Source organism: Conger conger, chromosome 10, assembly GCF_963514075.1.
Source record: "Conger conger chromosome 10, fConCon1.1, whole genome shotgun sequence".
Classification (NCBI taxonomy): Eukaryota; Metazoa; Chordata; class Actinopteri; order Anguilliformes; family Congridae; genus Conger; species Conger conger.
Genome location: NC_083769.1, coordinates 6,326,447 through 6,345,662, shown reverse-complemented (window position 1 = coordinate 6,345,662; position 19,216 = coordinate 6,326,447). Strand labels below are relative to the sequence as shown.

The 19,216-nt window shown below is 45.5% G+C and overlaps 1 protein-coding gene across 2 annotated transcripts in view; it reads right to left on the bottom strand.

The window, feature by feature from the left end:
- ampd2b (adenosine monophosphate deaminase 2b) overlaps positions 1-18,980 on the bottom strand; it is a 55,910-nt gene extending 36,930 nt beyond the window's left edge. For both annotated transcript variants that reach the window (XM_061257984.1, XM_061257985.1), the window contains exon 1: positions 18,772-18,980. In XM_061257984.1, coding sequence (XP_061113968.1) covers positions 18,772-18,856 — 85 coding nt within the window. In that variant the 5' untranslated portion in view covers positions 18,857-18,980. The remainder of the gene's footprint in view (positions 1-18,771) is intronic.
- Between the last annotated feature and the right edge of the window lie 236 nt (positions 18,981-19,216).

Genomic DNA, 19,216 nt, shown 5'->3' with positions numbered 1-19,216 from the left:
CTGGCACCTCTCATGGAAATACTATCACAATAATGAGCTGGCTCAAAGAGGAAAAAAGAAATTAAAAAAATAAATCTGCCATAACTGATATAGAAATTTTACCTGTCCTAATTTTTATTAACTTTTATTAACATTATTCAATCAATGTGCATAACTGGACAAATTGTACAGGATAATGAAATGCCCACTTTACAAATGCTGTTTACAGCAGAAACCTTAATGTGCTGTGCAGATTAGCATACTAGGAACAGCGTGTAGACTTGTTTTCACAAGGTCAGTACAGAAACCAAACCATAGCCTACAGTCAGTCTCTCTCTCACACACACACACACACACACACACACACTCATACACACACGCACACACACACACACACACACACCAAGGCATGCTTCAACATCTTGTACTTTGTGATGTCACAGCAGTCAGACCGTATGACCTGCTAATGACTGCATGATCTCCAATCCACACCTGTACCCCTGAATACCCCTAACACAGACTGTAGGACAACCGCCAACCTACAACACTCCTCCAAACACAGACTCTAGGACAACCGACAACCCACAACACTCCTCCAAACACAGCCTCTAGGACAACCGACAACCCACAACACTCCTCCAAACACAGACTCTAGGACAACCTACAACCTACAACACTCCTCCAAACATAGACTGTAGGATAATCTACAACCGACAACACTCCTCCAAACACAGACTATCAGACAACCTGCAACCTAAAACACTCCTCCAAACACAGACTGTACGACAACCTACAACATTCCTTCTACACAGACTGTAGAACAACCTACAACAGTCCTCTAAACACAATCTAAAGGACACTGTACAAGCTCACTGAAAAGGCAAGCCTTTCACACACGTGCACATTTCCAGTGATTAAGTAAGCTCGCAGGAGGACAGAGACTGCCCCATAGACAGACGCAGCTCAGCTCTGAGGTGTGATATGCGCGTACCTCTCTCCTCTGTGTCCTCAGGACCCTGCAGCCCGGTCAGATGAGGAACTCTCCCGGAAATCCAAGACATTCCCAACGCTAAACGGCTTGGGATGGATGCAGTTTCTGCCCCCCCTCGGCTGGATCCAAGAAACAGACACACACACACACTCACACACACTCAGAGACAACTGTGTGATGCACTAGCCCTTTAGTCTCACATCTTCATTCAACTCTGCTTCATCCCTCTCCTCCCTCCCTCCCTCGTTCTCTCCCTCTCTCCCTCTAACTGCCGGCCTCCTGTGCCGGACCAGCTGCTAGTGCGATAGAAGTCCCCTGGAGCTCCCACGTTTAAATATTCCTGACGCTCACTCGGAGCGTACCACGTGGTTCAGAGGACCGGGGGTGGCATGGACTGCATCACTTCCTCCCTTTTGAGTGTAGAGGGGTGTGCCTCTCAAACCCTCCCTCACTGTGAGTGTGTGTCTGTGTGAGCCTGTGAGTGTCAGTGTGTCTATATGTGTGTGTCAGTCTGTGTGTGTATATGTGTGTGTCAGTATATGTGAGTGTGTATGTGTATGTCTGTGCGAATGTGTCAGTGTGTCTATATGCGTGCGTCAGTCTGAGTGTGTATGCGTCTGTCAGTATATGTGAGTGTGTATGTGTGTGTCTGTGTGAGTGTGTGTATGTGTGTCTATATGTGTGCGTCAGTCAGTGTGTGTATGCGTCTGTCAGTATATGTGAGTGTGTGTATGTGTGTGTCTGTGCGAATGTGTCAGTGTGTCTATATGTGTGCGTCAGTCTGTGTGTGTATGCGTGTGTTTCTGTGTGTCTATATGTGTGCGTCAGTCTGTGTGTTTATGCGTGAGTGTCTGTATACGTGAGCGTGTGTACGTGTCTGACTGTCAGCATGTGTTTCCAGGGAGATGGACATACATTATGAAGCCTTAAGGGCAGTCTTTAGTCCAGTGACAGAGCAGCACAATCGATGTCGCTGGTCGCAACGATATTTGGTATATACTCTGGGTGACTGGAGTGTGTTTATATTTTTTGCTAAGGATGACCACCGTCTATGCCGGGCATCAATAGAAAGTAAATTAACATTCTGTGATTTTAGTCGAGCAACACACTGCGGCTGAACTATAAACTGGCCTTGAGCGGGTAAAGGAGACACTGCAACTTAGAGCCCCCACCCCTCCATCTTTCACGTAGCCATGTTTAATGGTTCGCACTCATCCAGCTGCTGCTCTTGCCCAAGACTGTACAAGCATTCCAGAAATGGACACATCCTCACTGCACACTGGCTAGCTACAAGGAATGAAAGGGGCTAATGACAACAGTTTCATCAAGTAGGGCACTGCCTTTGTATCTTTGAGCAAGTTGCTTACTATAAAATAAGTTAATACCCAGGTTAAACTGATGCAAGTAATGTAACCTAATGTAAGTCCCTCTGGAGAGAGATGTCTGAGTAAGCATTTAAATAGATGAAAATGGAACATGTGTGTCACATCATTGAATAATGACGGCATACTCTAGGACTTCACTGAGAAAACAATTAGATGAAGACTACCACCAAAACAGAGGTGTTTTGTCTCAATCTTCAGGAGGAAAAAACAAACACACTGGAAATTTCTATTTGTACAGTAATATGCACATTTGGCTTACAGGGGCTTGAGAATCACCTGTGCATTTGAGGCCTTTTGCAGGCTACTCAGGAGACCAGTGTGAGGGTTTGTACTGCCTCAGTCCTGTTACCCAACCCCCAACAAGGGGGTCTAATCGTTCATACGATAAGATAAGATATAAGGTATACTTTATGGAGTAATTTGTCCTCTGCATTTAACCCATCCTTAGGAACAGTGGGCAGCCACAGTGTAGTGCCCAGGGACCAACTCCAGTGTCTGGGTCAAGGGCAATCGCAAGAGCACACCTAAGCTGAGATGTATGTCTTTAAGTGTGGAAGGAAAGCAGAATACCTGGAGTAAACCCACGCAAACATGAGGAGAACATGCAAGCTCCACGCAGATTGGATCCGGCCAGTCTTGAACCTGGAACCTCCATCTTCCAAGGCAACAGGGCTAATCCCTGTCAAAATACTGTGCCAGTCCAACCTAACACCTTCTCACTTTAGTAGAGTATAAACAGCAGGAAAGGTAAGGCTGTTTTGACTTGGCTTGCACACCCGGTGAACAGGTAAGTACAGAGTCACAGGAAATGCTGATGAGATAGATAGGGTGTAAAGATTCGCTAGTTTGAACCTACGCACCGATCTGAGTGGCTAAGACAGCCCAAGTATAAAACACAGCTATGACCAGCTTGAAATTAGCATCTAAAAAGCTGGACCAAAACATAGCTTGAGTTGGTCAAACAATGTTGAGCATGGAGCAGATCTGAACTGGTCAACCTGCTACCAGCTGTTTCAAAACCTAGCTTGAGCTGGTTTCTGTAGAAAAAACAATACATTTCTCAAAATACTCTGAATCCCACTTTCTTTATTGTTGTTATGTGTGCATGTAGCATTGTGTTACACTGAAAAATAACACAGACCTTCAATGGATGACGTCAACAGTAGGAACAAGAGGGAAAGATCACCACTTCAAGCTAATGGCAGCTACTTCTAACAGCTTTCACCAAAAACAAGTAACGTCTTGACCTTGCGATGAGTTCTTGGTAGAGAAGAATCAGAACGTACTGTACTTTACAATATCCACATACAACCGACAAGAGTGGCAGCAAAATCATTATCTCAGTCACTTGAGTCATGTATGTTGGAAATAAACTTAACTTTCAGGATTTCAGAGAAAAAAATTGTATCTAACCAGACACGTTCTGCAGCTTCACCAAGTGAAAGGTTTACTGGTACTGCAAAGTAAAATGGCGGCAAAATGCAATCGCAAAGCACAAAACTGCCCTCCAAATGTAATTATAAGATTGTGTATTAATGAGATGAATATATTGATGGTCCGTCTACTCTAATAAATGGTGTTGACACCACCATACACGCAGCACATAATGGGTATCACGAAAGATAAATGGCCTGTAATTGAGATAAACGAAGACAGAACAACATATGAGGTATGTGTTATGTTGAGGATACAAAGGCCATATTATATTGAAACAGGAACATTAGCAAATAGCACCTTGCCAAAATCTAACATTAGCCGGTTTGAACTTGATTTCTGTTTCATTATGTGGAGTCAAATCTTAGAATTAGATAAACTTTGCTTATTCTAAACACATATTGCTAGCTAGCAATGTACTAATAATGAATAATAATATGCTTATGCTACTTCAGCTTAGCTACTGTATATATATTTTTGCGTCATTTCAACATTGTACTAGTTGGCCTAGCTTGCAAAATAGACAAACACACGTAGCCTTCTGTACCTTGTACATTCCACTGGCAACAGATGTTAAAGCAAACTGAATTGAATTACATCTGAACTGAATTGAATGGGAGCTGAATCAGTGAATCAGTGCTGAATTGAATCGGAAGTGAATCGAATCAGATCAAATCTTTGAAGGGGTAAGACTATTTTATTCTGTATTGAATTGTTGACCAAGTATCAAGACGTGCATCAAACGTGCAGGGAGAGATTCAAACCCATACCGATGAGTCATTCTTACTCTGTCACAGGTACTAAAGACTTCACAACTTTGGCACAGGGAATATATGTACACTGTAACACTAACCTAATCACCAACATACCCTGCCATTTGCAATTATCATACCTAATATTTCATTATTTTTTGTGCCAGACACAGTGAGTTTGTTTGGCTAAATGAAAGTGTGGAAAGGTTTCCACAGTAGTTAAGTAAGCTGGGTAATACTCTCTTCATGAAGCGGTTATAGTGCGGTATACAGAACGCTTGTCACAACCTGGCATCTTCCTGTGGCTCTTATTCCAGGACACTTGCAATGGAAGCACATTTGGCAGGCTGCCATTATAGCAACCTAATCTTTCAGCTGAATGTCCAGCAAGACCCGTTAAAAAGCAATTACATATTAAAAGTGAGGTGAACTCTGAGCTGCGGTTAGCCTGGGGAAAAAGAACACGAGAAAGAATCAAGATGATGGGCCTTTCAGAGAACTGTCAGTTTTACAAGCGGAGGGGGAAATAAAACTCAGCAGTGGGAAGAGATTGTCTAGCTCAGAAGTCCTGGCTTGGGATATTGCCGCACAAATTAAGCCTTAATTCTTAATTTTTTTTAAGAACAAGGAGTTCTTCTAAAAACAGGAGTGAAACTATGAACACAAATGGAACAGTATTGGCACGGACTGCACTCCCTGAACTGAGTCCAAGTAATCGGACAGGGGCTCAGACACATCTTGTCTATTTACAATCTCTCTGCTAACAAGGAGAGTGATAAACAGCAAGGCTTTGTGTTATTACAACAAATCTATAAACAGACAAGCCACGTACTCTAAAACTTGACAAACAACCACTTACAAAGTTTACTTTATTTACAGCTAATCTCAAGTTGCTAATCAAAAATGTCTGGAAGAATCTCACCAAGTATGTTATCTATACCAGAAGTGGAGGGGAGGGGGGTCACATGGTTGTGGAGATTGTCCATTGAGGACATTAGGAGACTCTGCCCCTTCCTCTCCCATGAGGCAATACTCATCCAAGCCATCATAATCTGTGGTCTGGCCTACTCTCTCAGAAGTAAAGGTCCGAAACGTGGCTAAAAAGGTACAAATGCTTGTCGCTGGTGTGGTACCCTATAGCCCTGATGTGAAATCCAGTTATGACCAGCTTGAAATTAACTACTACCAGCTGTTTCAAAACATAGCTTGAGCTGGTCAAACCATATTGAGTCTGGAGCTGGTCTGAACTGGTCAACCATCTTGAGCTGTTTTTTTCAGCAGGGAGGTGCATACAATGCCCTTAGCCAACAATATACTGTATAACTCATTTTAAAGTTTTTTGCTTGGAAAATATACTAATTTGTACCCAAAGAGAACATTTCCCTGGTGTAAAATCCAGGTATGACCAGCTTGAAATACCAGCTACTAGCAGTTTCAAAACATAGCTTGAGCTGTTTTTTTTTCCAGCAGGGTACAGTCAGTACTTTCAGGGTACACTTAGGAAATTCTCCACTGTCACTGTATTTCTGAGAGCACATTGTAACCGGCTGGCCTACTGGCACTGCACCACCGCAGATGCAGCTGGTCTAGAAAGCTGCTGCCCACCTGGCCTTCGGCCGGCCTGAATTCACTCACAGCAGGCCGCTTCTGAACACCCTTCCCAGTCCAGCTGTGGCCCAACACTGGCACAGTGAGCTGTGAATGGTACAGCCATTTCCAATCATCAGACAACGGCAACACTACACACTCCAACCAGGTCTCTGTTCAGCTTCTTCACCCCAGCTGGCTGGCCCGTCTCTTCTAGCACCCGACAGCCTGGCTGTAAAACCCAGCTATGCCAGGTTGATCAGCTTGAAAATTGAGCTGGAGACTTTCCACACACACACACACACACACACACACACTGACTGAGCTCTGCCACTGTCCCTTGCCAGGCCCAGATGATGTATTGTATTTCATCATCTGTTCTCAACCGCCTGAGAACGGGAACGGGACGATCAAAAGCTGCTTTGCTCAGATGGGGCTACAAGACTGGCCCAACCACCTGTGAATCTGGAGAACCAGACCATACTATGGAGCACTGCCTTGTCAGCTCTCTACTACCCAACCCTTGCAGCTCAAAAGACCCCGCAGAGTTCAACAGAAATGCAAAGAACTGTGTAAAGAAACTGTCATATATAAACATCATGCTTCGAAGATCTGTTTTGCATGGCTGGTTGGGACGCAATCGTCTGTGTCACACAGGCCTGGTCGGGGGCATAGCCTCCTGCAGCTCCTACACTCTGGACAGCTGCTAGTTAATGAAGGCAACCCTGCTGAATCAGCCACAATATTTCACCACCCTGCGGTGGCTGAATGGAATGTGATAATACAAACAAATGTAATTTTGCCCTTACTTTAGACAACCTCGGAACAGCATAAATGTAGGACAACTGAACGATTCTGCAGGACATTGGACAGGGATTACAGATGGGAATTAATAAGAGAGAGGGACAAAAAGAGAGAGTGAGAGAGAGAGAGAGAGAGAGAGAGAGAGAGAGAGAGAGAGAGAGAGAGAGACAAAGAGTGACAGCAGGAGATCAGAGTATGAGGCCCATTTGCAGCTCCTGTGTGCTGACTGATGTTGTTTACGTTGAGTTGTTTATTAGTCTGCATGACCTCTTTGGATCACTTGTTATAGTGGACACTCTGGGAAGAGCACTTATTCTACTGAACATCCTGCACACTCAGCATTCCTGGGAATAGGCCAAGAAAACAGCCTAGGAAAAGCCCATATACGAAACAGCACCGTGCGGAGACACTGATAATGGCAAATACTCTAGTAAACATTCTACACTGTTGGGGGTTTTACAGTTGGTGCCGGTGTTATCATATCAGTGGTAACTGCTCTCCCCAGAGCCTATAGCTGGCCTCTGCATTCCTGAGGAGGGGGCTTCCGTACACCGGGGTATACGCAGGGTGTAAGGCAGGGCTGGAGGCTAACTGGCAGTTGATGACCTTGCTCCATTTGTGAGTGTTTTAGTGCTCACTCACACACGCACTGCGTGACATACAATATGAATGCAGCCTCTCTTAAGTGACATGCGCATCCGAGTGCATGTCCAAGCATGTGTCTGCATGTGTGTTATTACATTTAATACTAATGCTTTTGTCTTGTTGTCATTTTTGCTATTTTAATTTTAACTTGTCATTACATTATAATATGAGCTATATATTGTATGGCTTAAGTCACAGCTCATACTGATACAGCACAGTACAAGCTTTTGCAAAATGCATAGGCTAAGTCCATTTCATGCCAAAGAAAATGCAATTTACAGAGTGACAGAATGAGGGAGGCAAGTATTCATGTACTTTAAATGTTTTGAGCATTTGAGAGAATGCCATTTAGAGAAAAATATGTAATCTAATCCTATAGCAATTTGTAGCATCCAAGATAGTGATACAGTCATAGCTATAATAGCATCTTGTTTTTAAAATGTGAAAAATCTATTTGACATTATTTTTGGCCACAGAAATGAACAGGCTCCAACTAATACCCAATACTGTGAAAGAGGAGGATGTTTATATGGAAATTAATGCTTAGCAAGCAGTCGCAGGAATGTCCAATCACACGCTCCCCCTCACCCCACACACAGTATGACAGATGCTCTCATTCCTTGTGAAATGGAATCGGAGCAAACAAATCAAATGGTCAGAAATACATGCTGTCATACTGAGGGATATTGACATGGAAGGCATCCAATCGGCTGCCCTAACGGGAGAGTGGGGGGAGGGACACAGGCCACAGGGGTAAAAATAACATTGATTACACTCACTTTTCAGTAGGTTAACAGTTCACTAGAGATAAACCAATCAGGTGACCAGAAGGCTAATTTAACCTGTGACCTCCTGAATCCCCTTTGCCAATTTCATCTGTCCTCTCCCCATTGCCCATACATCAGTACAGTTAAATCCCTCTATCTTCCACCTAGAGAACGTTCTGGAAAGCCTTCTCATCCTTATCCTACTTCACAAACAGAGAATCTTGACACAAACAACCCAACTCATATTGATAAGAAGCTCCCCTCTAGCCAATTTTGAGAATTATGACTTCCAAAGAGAATCACAACATGAAATGGGACAGTGTATGAACAGTGAAATCTCTTTGTAACAGTCACATGTCACAAAGAAGACAGAATACAGAAGAACTAGAACATTTCCGGAAATCCAACGGAAAAACAAACACACCTGGTGTAAAATCCAGCTATGACCAGCTTGAAATTACCAGCTACCAGCTGTTTAAAAACAAAGCTTGAGCTAGTCAAACCATCTTGAGTATGGAACTGGTCTGAACTGGTCAACCAGCCACCAGCTGTTTCAATTGTTGAACTGTTTTTTTCAGCAGGGACAGCAAGTACACATCCTGTGGTGTGCGATGGCAAAGTCGGACTGCAATAAATACCCACTGTTGTGTTAATATTGGAAGATGAACAGCCTACCTCGGAGCTTGTGAGTGGTCCTTTCTCAGGTCTTTATCACAGGAGGGTCGTGGACACTGAGGTGGAAAGGAGCCCAGCTGCTGACTGCTCTGGGGGGTCACAGGTCACAGGGGACCCTCCTTCAGAATCTCACACCCCCCGGACCAGCCAGCGGAGAGGACAACGACACACCCACGCGCACAGCTGCAGAGGCGCAGGGGTTAAAGGTCGACTGGATATTGCTTATAGGCGGTGTGTGTGTGTGGCGGTGGGAGGGTAGGGGGAGAATCCATTTCCTGGGCAGTTTGGACAACGGCATGCAGCTGCAATCAGGAGGACTCTCCTTCTGAACACATACGGCACACGGGGAACTGGCACAATTAACCTCCGTTTTCCACACAATGCCCTCACAGCCAGAGACGAGACCATGAATGGGAGAAAGCAATAGTTGAATCCTGAAGAAGACTGCAATACTTTTATTGGGTTAACATTACAATAAATAAATGACAAATTAAGAAATATAGTGGGGGGGGGTCTGAGAAACGTCTGAGACCATATTGAAAATCTGGGATTTTCATTCATTCATTCATTATCCTAACCTGCTTATCCTGAACAGGGTCGCAGGAGGGCTGGAGCCTATCCCAGCATACATTGGGCGAAAGGCAGGAATACACCCTGGACAGGTCGCCAGTCCATCGCAGGGCACACAAACCATTCACTCACACACTCATACCTACGGGCAATTTGGACTCTCCAATCAGCCTAACCTGCATGTCTTTGGATTGTGGGAGGAAACCGGAGTACCTGGAAGAAACCCACGCAGACACGGGGAGAACATGCAAACTCCGCACAAAGAGGCCCCGGCCGACGGGGATTCGAACCCAGGACCTCCTTGCTGTGAGGCGGCAGTGCTACCCACTGCACCATCCGTGCCGCCAAATCTGGGATTTTGAAAAATGTAAAACAAATTAAATTTACTTTAAAGCTTTACAATAACTACTTGAAGAGCAATGAGTGATGAGTGCTTTGTAATCCAAAGTCACCTGACCTCAATGCTATTGAATATTTATGGAGGCACTTGAAGACAAAAGCCAAGCATTCAGTAAAATGACAAGATGCTCTTTGGAAAATTGTCAAATAATTTGTCCATGCCAGCCCTTATATTATCCCTCAGGGTGGTCAGACTCCAGTCCTCCGATCGCTAACCAATTTAGACTTGAGACTTTGAGAATTACCTGTGTGGACTCTTTAGACAATCAATCGCTTGTACTATGATTGGCTCATCTAATCTGTCTATGATGGCATTATTTCAGCTGGACAAACATTCCCTTATTATCACAATTACAATACAGATCATACACACACTGAATAGTAGTGAGTAAACAGATACAAATAAACAGATATCACCACAGGATACACTGTGCCAATACACTACAACCAAACTGATAGGTGTCACAGATTCATTTAAAAAGTAGTCACTGCAGAGGTTCTGGGTTCAGACTAGCTCTGGATTCCTGAAAATAGAATATATTTCATGCATTTCTGACAGATGCCATTCCTGTAAACATAAATTTCATAGAGTTCAAGAGGCCTTCCATTTTCTTCTTACATGTTTAAAATGCACTTGAGCACATGACAACCCAGAAGACCCTGCAAGCCTCCAGGGCTGCGTTCTGACACCTATTGTGGCAGCAGTGGGCATTTGGAGCATTTGGAAAAACAAGATGTAATAAGAAAAGGACACACTGTAGTCATGTCATAAGAAGGGGACACACTGTAGTCATGTCATAAGAAAAGGACACACTGTAGTCATGTCATAAGAAAAGGACACACTGTAGTCATGTCATAAGAAAAGGACACACTGTAGTCATGTCATAAGAAAAGGACACACTGTAGTCATGTCATAAGAAGGGGACACACTGTAGTCATGTCATAAGAAAGGGACACACTACAGTCATGTCATGAGAAATGACTAAAGTCACACCATAAGAGGGAGACACTCACAGGAGTGTGGATATAACAGAGGGACACATAACTAAAAGGCTGTTGTGAGTGTGCGCATTTTTCAGCATACTACAGCGCCCTCTGGTGGCCACCATTGCTCATCAGTAAACAGGCTAAATTCCGTATCTTTACAGGTTAACGGGCATGCTTATCCAGCAGCTTGTCTTGGTAAGTTTATCACACTCACAGATGAACTTCATGACTTTGAGAATTTATTAAGCCCAAATGTAACGGGAATGTGTATTCCAAGTGATGCCAAATGTAGTTTGTAGGGTGTGAGAGTGCGGGCATCAATGGTAATTATGCCACATAAAAAATATGACTTAATAAAAGCCACAGGGAGGCATTGCTCTCTAACCGCAATACAGAAACAGAGCTAGAAGTCTGTTCCAAAACAATAGAGATGCACTGATCCATCTCATCCTGATTTTCATCTTCTGTTCCATAACCCTGCCCATCCACTCACTGTAATGAGTTCCTTTAGAAATGGCAGGTGGCTGCAGGATAGGAACTGTCTGTGTGTGTCGATGTGTTTGTCAGATCTGTGTCTGTCTGTGTCTCGCTCCCTCTCCCTCTGTCCCCCGTTCCCTCTCCACTTTCATACTGTGGGTCTTACAACGCCTGAAGGAAAATGAACAACAGACTCCAGCTGAGAGGAACAGACCTCCAAACAGACTCCAACAGACAATGGTGCTCTACGAATGTAATGTGTCCAAGGCAGGTATGTGCAGGTTATTCTGGCTTTAGATAGTCTGTTAAACGGCCTGTCACTGTTAAACCCAAGATCTAGGGTCTGATAGCAATACCCAGCTACAAAATCCAGCTATGACCATCTTGAAATTACCAGCTACCAGCTCTTTCTTTTTTTTTCTTTTTTTTCTTATTATTATTTTTTTTAATATATATTTTTTAATATTTTACCAGCTCTTTCAAAACCTAGCTTGAATTATTATTTATTTTTTTTTTTTTCAGCAGGGCACCACAAAAACAGCATTATGGGTAAACAGGAGTGACACGGCTGCTGGTTGCGTCTGAAGGACACCAAGCTCTCCTCCCTCACCACTCTGTTGTTCAATCGCACACCTGCCAGTGTCAATTTCTAATCCAGGAGCCAATCAGCATGGGGCAGAGGCTGGAACAGAGGCACCTACCTCCATGATTGGCCAGCATCTAACTGAAGCCTTCTACAAATCAGCCAATCGGTGCTTGGCTAGCCAGAAATGAAAGTTCCTGAAAAGTAAATATCATGTTACTGTACTATGTAAGGCCTACAAGGAACCCAGATGACCCTTCGCTGGTAGTGAAGCAGAGTTTATGCTGTAATTTTCACAATCACAGGTAAACAAACATGTTTTGTCCATACTTCACAGATGTAACAAACACAGATCTGTACAAAGAGCATGGATCAAAATGTGGGCTCTACAAACATAAGCACTGAAAATGAGCTTTTGACTGCTCACATTTGCCTTTTGTCTTTGGGTTGTGTACATTAGCAATGCTGCCTGTGTGTTAAAGCCCCAGTGCTCACTGTACGTAGAAACACACATCGATTCTTCAGCTTCCCCCTCCTGCTCTCTGAATGCCTCACTGATTAAGAACTCCTGCCAAAAGTCAATCAAGTCCCACTCACACTCACACTCACACACACTCAGACAGACACTCACCTGTACATCCACTGATGCAATTCAGTTCATGCACCCTTCCTAATTGACCAATTCAAGTGCACCATCTCTGGGATTTGAATCTGCAGCCTCTGAATTACTGGCCCAGTTTAGGCTAGGTTGTTAGCCTGCTGCTATCCCCGGGTGCACAGACACAGCCCAGCCACCAGCCTGTCACTGCTGTGCCCTTACAGTGAACATAACGCACCAACAGGGAGAGGCAACACACCAGCCTGTCACTGCTGTGCCCTTACAGTGAACATAACGCACCAACAGGGAGAGGCAACACACCAGCCTGTCACTGCTGTTCCCTTACAGTGAACATAACGCACCAACAGGGAGAGGCAACACACCAGCCTGTCACTGCTGTTCCCTTACAGTGAACATAACGCACCAACAGGGAGAGGCAACACACCAGCCTGTCACTGCTGTTCCCTTACAGTGAACATAACGCACCAACAGGGAGAGGCAACACACCAGCCTGTCACTGCTGTGCCCTTACAGTGAACATAACGCACCAACAGGGAGAGGCAACACACCAGCCTGTCACTGCTGTTCCCTTACAGTGAACATAACGCACCAACAGGGAGAGGCAACACACCAGCCTGTCACTGCTGTTCCCTTACAGTGAACATAACGCACCAACAGGGAGAGGCAACACACCAGCCTGTCACTGCTGTTCCCTTACAGTGAACATAACGCACCAACAGGGAGAGGCAACACACCAGCCTGTCACTGCTGTTCCCTTACAGTGAACATAACGCACCAACAGGGAGAGGCAACACACCAGCCTGTCACTGCTGTTCCCTTACAGTGAACATAACGCACCAACAGGGAGAGGCAACACACCAGCCTGTCACTGCTGTTCCCTTACAGTGAACATAACGCACCAACAGGGAGAGGCAACACACCAGCCTGTCACTGCTGTTCCCTTACAGTGAACATAACGCACCAACAGGGAGAGGCAACACACCAGCCTGTCACTGCTGTTCCCTTACAGTGAACATAACGCACCAACAGGGAGAGGCAACACACCAGCCTGTCACTGCTGTTCCCTTACAGTGAACATAACGCACCAACAGGGAGAGGCAACACACCAGCCTGTCACTGCTGTTCCCTTACAGTGAACATAATGCACCAACAGGGAGAGGCAACACAGTAGGCTGTGAGGAGAAGAGGTTTCTGTTCTATTATTGCCAGGGGTTAATTAAATCCATTACAGAGGCGGTGGGTTCGGGAGAAGGAGCAGGAGAGAGGGAGGCGGGACGGGTCACTAGCTCTGTATCTGAGATTGTGGCGTGCAGTGCGATTCTTTTCACTGACTCGTTCACTTTCGATTCGTTCAGTCAGAAGAGCGACTCTTTCGAACGACTCACTTGGTTCACTTGGTTCAGTAAGGCCAGAGAGAGCCCACAGTCCATACAGAACATCCCACATATGGACAGGTGCTGGCAATGTCCAGGAAAGACTGTGGCCTGACTCACAACTCTCTGTGGACAACTCTCTTTCTGGGTGAGAATGAGAGAGAGAGAGAGAGAGAGAGAGAGAGAGAGTGATATATTCAGGCAAACTGCAGTTCACTGCACAATACCCAAGCCTATGGGGACGCCTTACACTATCTGACACGTGTTTCCTGAGCTGATTCTGGACTAACTGGCAGGGGAGTGACAAACGCTTTCTTCCGGATAAACACGCCATCACTGTGGCAGCTGTGATAAGGCTCCGGTTCGGTATGTGTGTGGCAGAATTCGTGGTACGCCCTCTGGGCATAGTCAAGCGAAGAAGGAGAGGAAGAGTAGGGGACCTGCCGCAACGAGCGAGCTCTCGAGCGATTAATTATTCACACCACGGAGCGCCGCCGGGGCCCAAGCTCATTTCTAAGAGGCAGCTGTGGCTCTCATACGTTTTTTCAAGAGGCTGTGGTCCCAGAATAAAAGACCCAGAAGGATAAAGGACTCACAGGTGACATGATGGATTAGAATTGTGTAAACTTTTTTAAACAAGTTTCCAGAAACAGGAGCGCAGTAAAGCCTGGAAGGGCGTTTATGGTCTATCCTGCACCTCTGTCATTATCACTGTCTGCTAACAAGCTGTGAACTTCCTAAGTTCCGGCAGTTATTTTTCAAACACAGAGTACCACCGTTGAAGGCAAACCAACTGAAACAACCAGACTCCTAACAACTCAACAATCGCAACAATGTCACATTTTTTCCTGGCCATTTGGACAACAAATAATATACACAAGAAGTAGTCGACATATTTCCAAAGAAAGCATTGTTGTGGACATTCATCAATCATAACACGCCACCTATTACCCAGTGAAAATATCAAATGTGTCCTCATTTTTTAATACCATGAAATTGCTTTATTTGGAGTTATTGAGGGGGGAAATAACAGTAATGTCTGTCTCGTTCTAGCTCTCACAGCCAGCTAATATCCTTCTTTATCGCTAAGCCATAATCCTGTATAAGCACAGTCCTACATAATGGCAGCGCATCTCCCGAAAACAGGGCCTCTTCCGTGATCCAGGGCCGCTCCGACCAATAACTCTGACCTTCCGCCTATTTCTGTCTGTCTTTGCCATCATGGCATAAATTATACGTTATTGAAAATCGATCGATTCTTTCAAATTCTGATCCATTCCCTGTATAGAACTGTGTCAAATGCGAGGCAAGCCAGACTCCAGGATTTAATTACAGGAGATTTTCTCAATAACATATTTTTTTTTTTTCAATCTGGGGGAAAAAAAGGCTTTGAGATGTTTTTTTTTTTTCTAGGACATGCTTCAATTATTCATCAGAGTGTGCTTGAACGCCATGTACGGACTGGAGCCAGGAGAAAAGGATGGATAAGCATGATGTTTTCAGCAGAGGTTCAGGCATAATAAAGGCAGCCTTGCAAAGCCCTGTTCTTTCATGTAGCCTTGTCCCAAATCTCCTTTATTCCTGACCATACAGACCCTTAATTCTCCATCAGGCAACATTCCCCAAGGCAGTCTAACAATTACTCACAATGTTTCAGAATATCTTCACAGCAAAACGTCTAAGACAAGTTATTTAAATAAAATAAATGAACGAATGCTTGTACGTGTCAACTTTCCCCCATTTTTTTGCCTTTGAAATTCATGAAGCTGTTCTGTACTGTATTTGCTTTGAATGATTGCTGTGTATTGCCTCTGAGTACACTAAGATTTGTGCTTTGATAATACAAACTCCAGACAATGTGCCTCTGTACAGCTTTTAACTGCAGTCACCCACTCTCCTGTACAGTGTAGACCACTAATGCCCTTCTAGTACTACACTACCCAGTGTGCACCACTACTGCCCTCCTGGTACTACATTACCCAGTGTACCCCACTAATGCCCTTCTGGTACTACACTACCCAGTGTGCACCACTACTGCCCTCCTGGTACTACACTACCCAGTGTACCCCAGTAATGCCCTCCTGGTACTACACTACGCAGTGTACCCCACTAATGCTCTCCTGGTACGACACTTCCCAGTGTACCCCCCTAATGCCCTTCTGGTACTACACTACCCAGTGTGCACCACTACTGCCCTCCTGGTACTACATTACCCAGTGTACCCCACTAATGCCCTTCTGGTACTATACTACCCAGTGTAGACCACTAATGCCCTTCTGTTACTACACTACCCAGTGTACCCCAGTAATGCCCTCCTGGTACCACACTACCCAGTGTACCCCACTAATGCTCTCCTGGTACTACACTACCCAGTGTACCCCACTAATGCCCTTCTGGTACTACACTACCCAGTGTGCACCACTAATGCTCTCCTGGTACTACACTACCCAGTGTACCCCACTAATGCCCTTCTGGTACTACACTACCCAGTGTAGACCACTAATGCCCTTCTGGTACTACACTACCCAGTGTACCCCACTAATGCCCTTCTGGTACTACACTACCCAGTGTACCCCACTAATGCCTATCTAGTACTACATTACCCAGTGTACACCACTAATGCCCTTCTGGTAACACAACAAAAACCAGCAGACACTGCAGCCCTCCAGGACTGGAGTTTGACACCCTTGCACTAACCCCTCCTTTTATTACAATAGCCACTCTGGTTCTACACTAACCACTGTACACAACTAATCCCCTCCTGGTTCTACATTAACCACTGTACACAACTAATCCCCTCCTGGTACTACACTAACCACTGTACACAACTAATCCCCTCTTGGTCATACAGTAACCCCTCCTGGCACTACACTATCACCTCCTGGTACTACACTAACCACTGAACATCACTAAGCCCATCAGTACTGAACATCACTAAGCCCCTCAGTTGTGTTGGACCTTAATGCTGTCCCCCATTATTTTCTGCCAATACACGCTCCCGCTAGATTCTATATTTGAGAAATGCAATGTTTCTTTCCACTCTTATGCAGACGACACTCAGCTGTAACTTTTTAATTGAAATCTAATGGCAAGTCTTCTCTTAGGAACCTGTCTAATCATCTTTCTGACAAGACGGAATGGCTAAAAGCTTTCTCCTGCTAAATGAAAGCTAGGTTGAGGGCATCCTTTTTGGCCCACCTGACTCTCTTAGAGGTTTCTCCATGACCTAGGACGACTATTGTTGTTGTCAAACCCCATTCCAAAAACCTAGGTGTGAAAAATGTGCCTCCCATTATGCTGGGTGAAAGAACACAGACTGTTAAACCAACATTTTTTATTCCATCCATAAATTTGATTTTTACAAATTAATTCTGTTCTTAAAACCAGTTTCTTTTCCCTCGGAGCTAAAGCCAAGTCTTTAATCTCATCTTGCCTAGACTACTGTAACTCCCTGAACCTGGGTCTTAGCCAGATATCCCTCCTCCACCTAAAGCTAGTACAGAATGCCGCTGCAAGGCTTTTAACTGGTATGAAAAAATGAGGCCGCATCTCATCCGTTCTGCACTGACACCCGGTCAGTTTTAGAAATCATTTTAAAATCTTGTTATTTTTTAAAGGACTTTGTTTAAAGCACACCACAGGTCTGTGCCCTGGTCACTCAGGTCCTCCACCCAACTGCCGCTCTCTGTGCCTCGGTCTCAGCTAAAGGGTGACAGGCAACAGACTGCCTCTCTTCGTTAGGCCTGATGTTATTACACTAACCCCTGTACACCACTAACCCCCTCCTGGTACTCCACTAACCCCATCCTGATACTCCACTAACCTCCTCCTGATACTCCACTAACCTCCTCCTGATAATCCACTAACCCCCTTCTGATACTCCTCTAACCTCCTCCTGATACTCCACTAACCCCCTCCTGATACTCCACTAACCCCCTCCTGATACTCCACTAACCCCATCATGATACTCCACTAACCTCCTCCTGATACTCCACTAACCCCCTTCTGATACTCCACTAACCCCCTCCTGATACTCCACTAACCTCCTCCTGATATTCCACTAACCCCCTCCTGATAAAACACTAACCCCTTCCTGGTACTACACTCATCTCTGTACACCACAATTTCCCTCCTAAAACTGCACTACCCCATGCTAACCACAGTCATATGCAGCCAATCACCTGTTTCGGGAGACTCTGTATAGTCAGCAAATAAAGTACAAGTTCTCAAGTGTAATACGCCTTTAAGACTAACACCGGTGCAGCTGACAGGCTAGGCCAGTTTTCATCAGGGAGGTTAACTATAGCCTTGTAAAAAAAAAATAACTGACATTCATGCTGCTGAAAGTACATGCCCATTCAGCCGAGCGTACAAAGAATAAAAATGAGGAATGTGACCAAAACCTAAAAAAAAGAAAATAAAAACGCCACTGGAACAACAACTTATCAAAAGAACAATCACTCTCGCAAACACAGTCTCAAATGCTTTCTCAAGCACATTCACTGATGGCGAGTAACTTCTAGGCAGCAGCTGCTCGAGTCTCCAGCTCCACTGATCGGATTCTGCTTTCCTTTTTCACTCGCCTCATCCCACAGCACCGCAGCGGTATCTGCACTCTCTCTCCCTCCCCCTCCATCCCTCCATCCCTCCATCCCTCCATCGCTGCCCGCAGTGAGCGCTGCCGGCCCCTGAGCCACCACCAAACATCCCCTGTCCCACCCCCCCAGGGGCCCCCTCAACTCACCGGGGCTGGCGTTAATCTGCAGGCTGCCCCTCTTCCGGAATTTGGATTTGGCCGGGGGGTTGCTGGAACCCAGCTTCGAGGACATCTTCCTGCCTGCGTTCCTGTGCCGTCCACAGGAGCGGGAGAGAGAGGCAGAACAGCTGATGGCTCTGCAGGAGCAGGAGGAGGGGAGGTGCAGAGTGGGGGAGGCGATTCTGATGATGCTGAGGATGCCGAGTCCGGGGGGGCTTTTATTGCGGAAGGGGGTGGGTCGGTAAGGGCCAGCGGGAAATCCTCCGCCACAGCCGGTGCCCTCCAGGCTCCGCCTTCCCATTAGCCGCGGCTCCGGCTGCAGCGGCGGTGTCGGGGAGGAGGGCGAGCGGCGGGACAGCCCCAGGCTTTCTCCGATCTTGTTTGGCTCCAGCTTGCTCGGTTGCCCCAGCAACCGCATGGCGAGTCGCCCGTG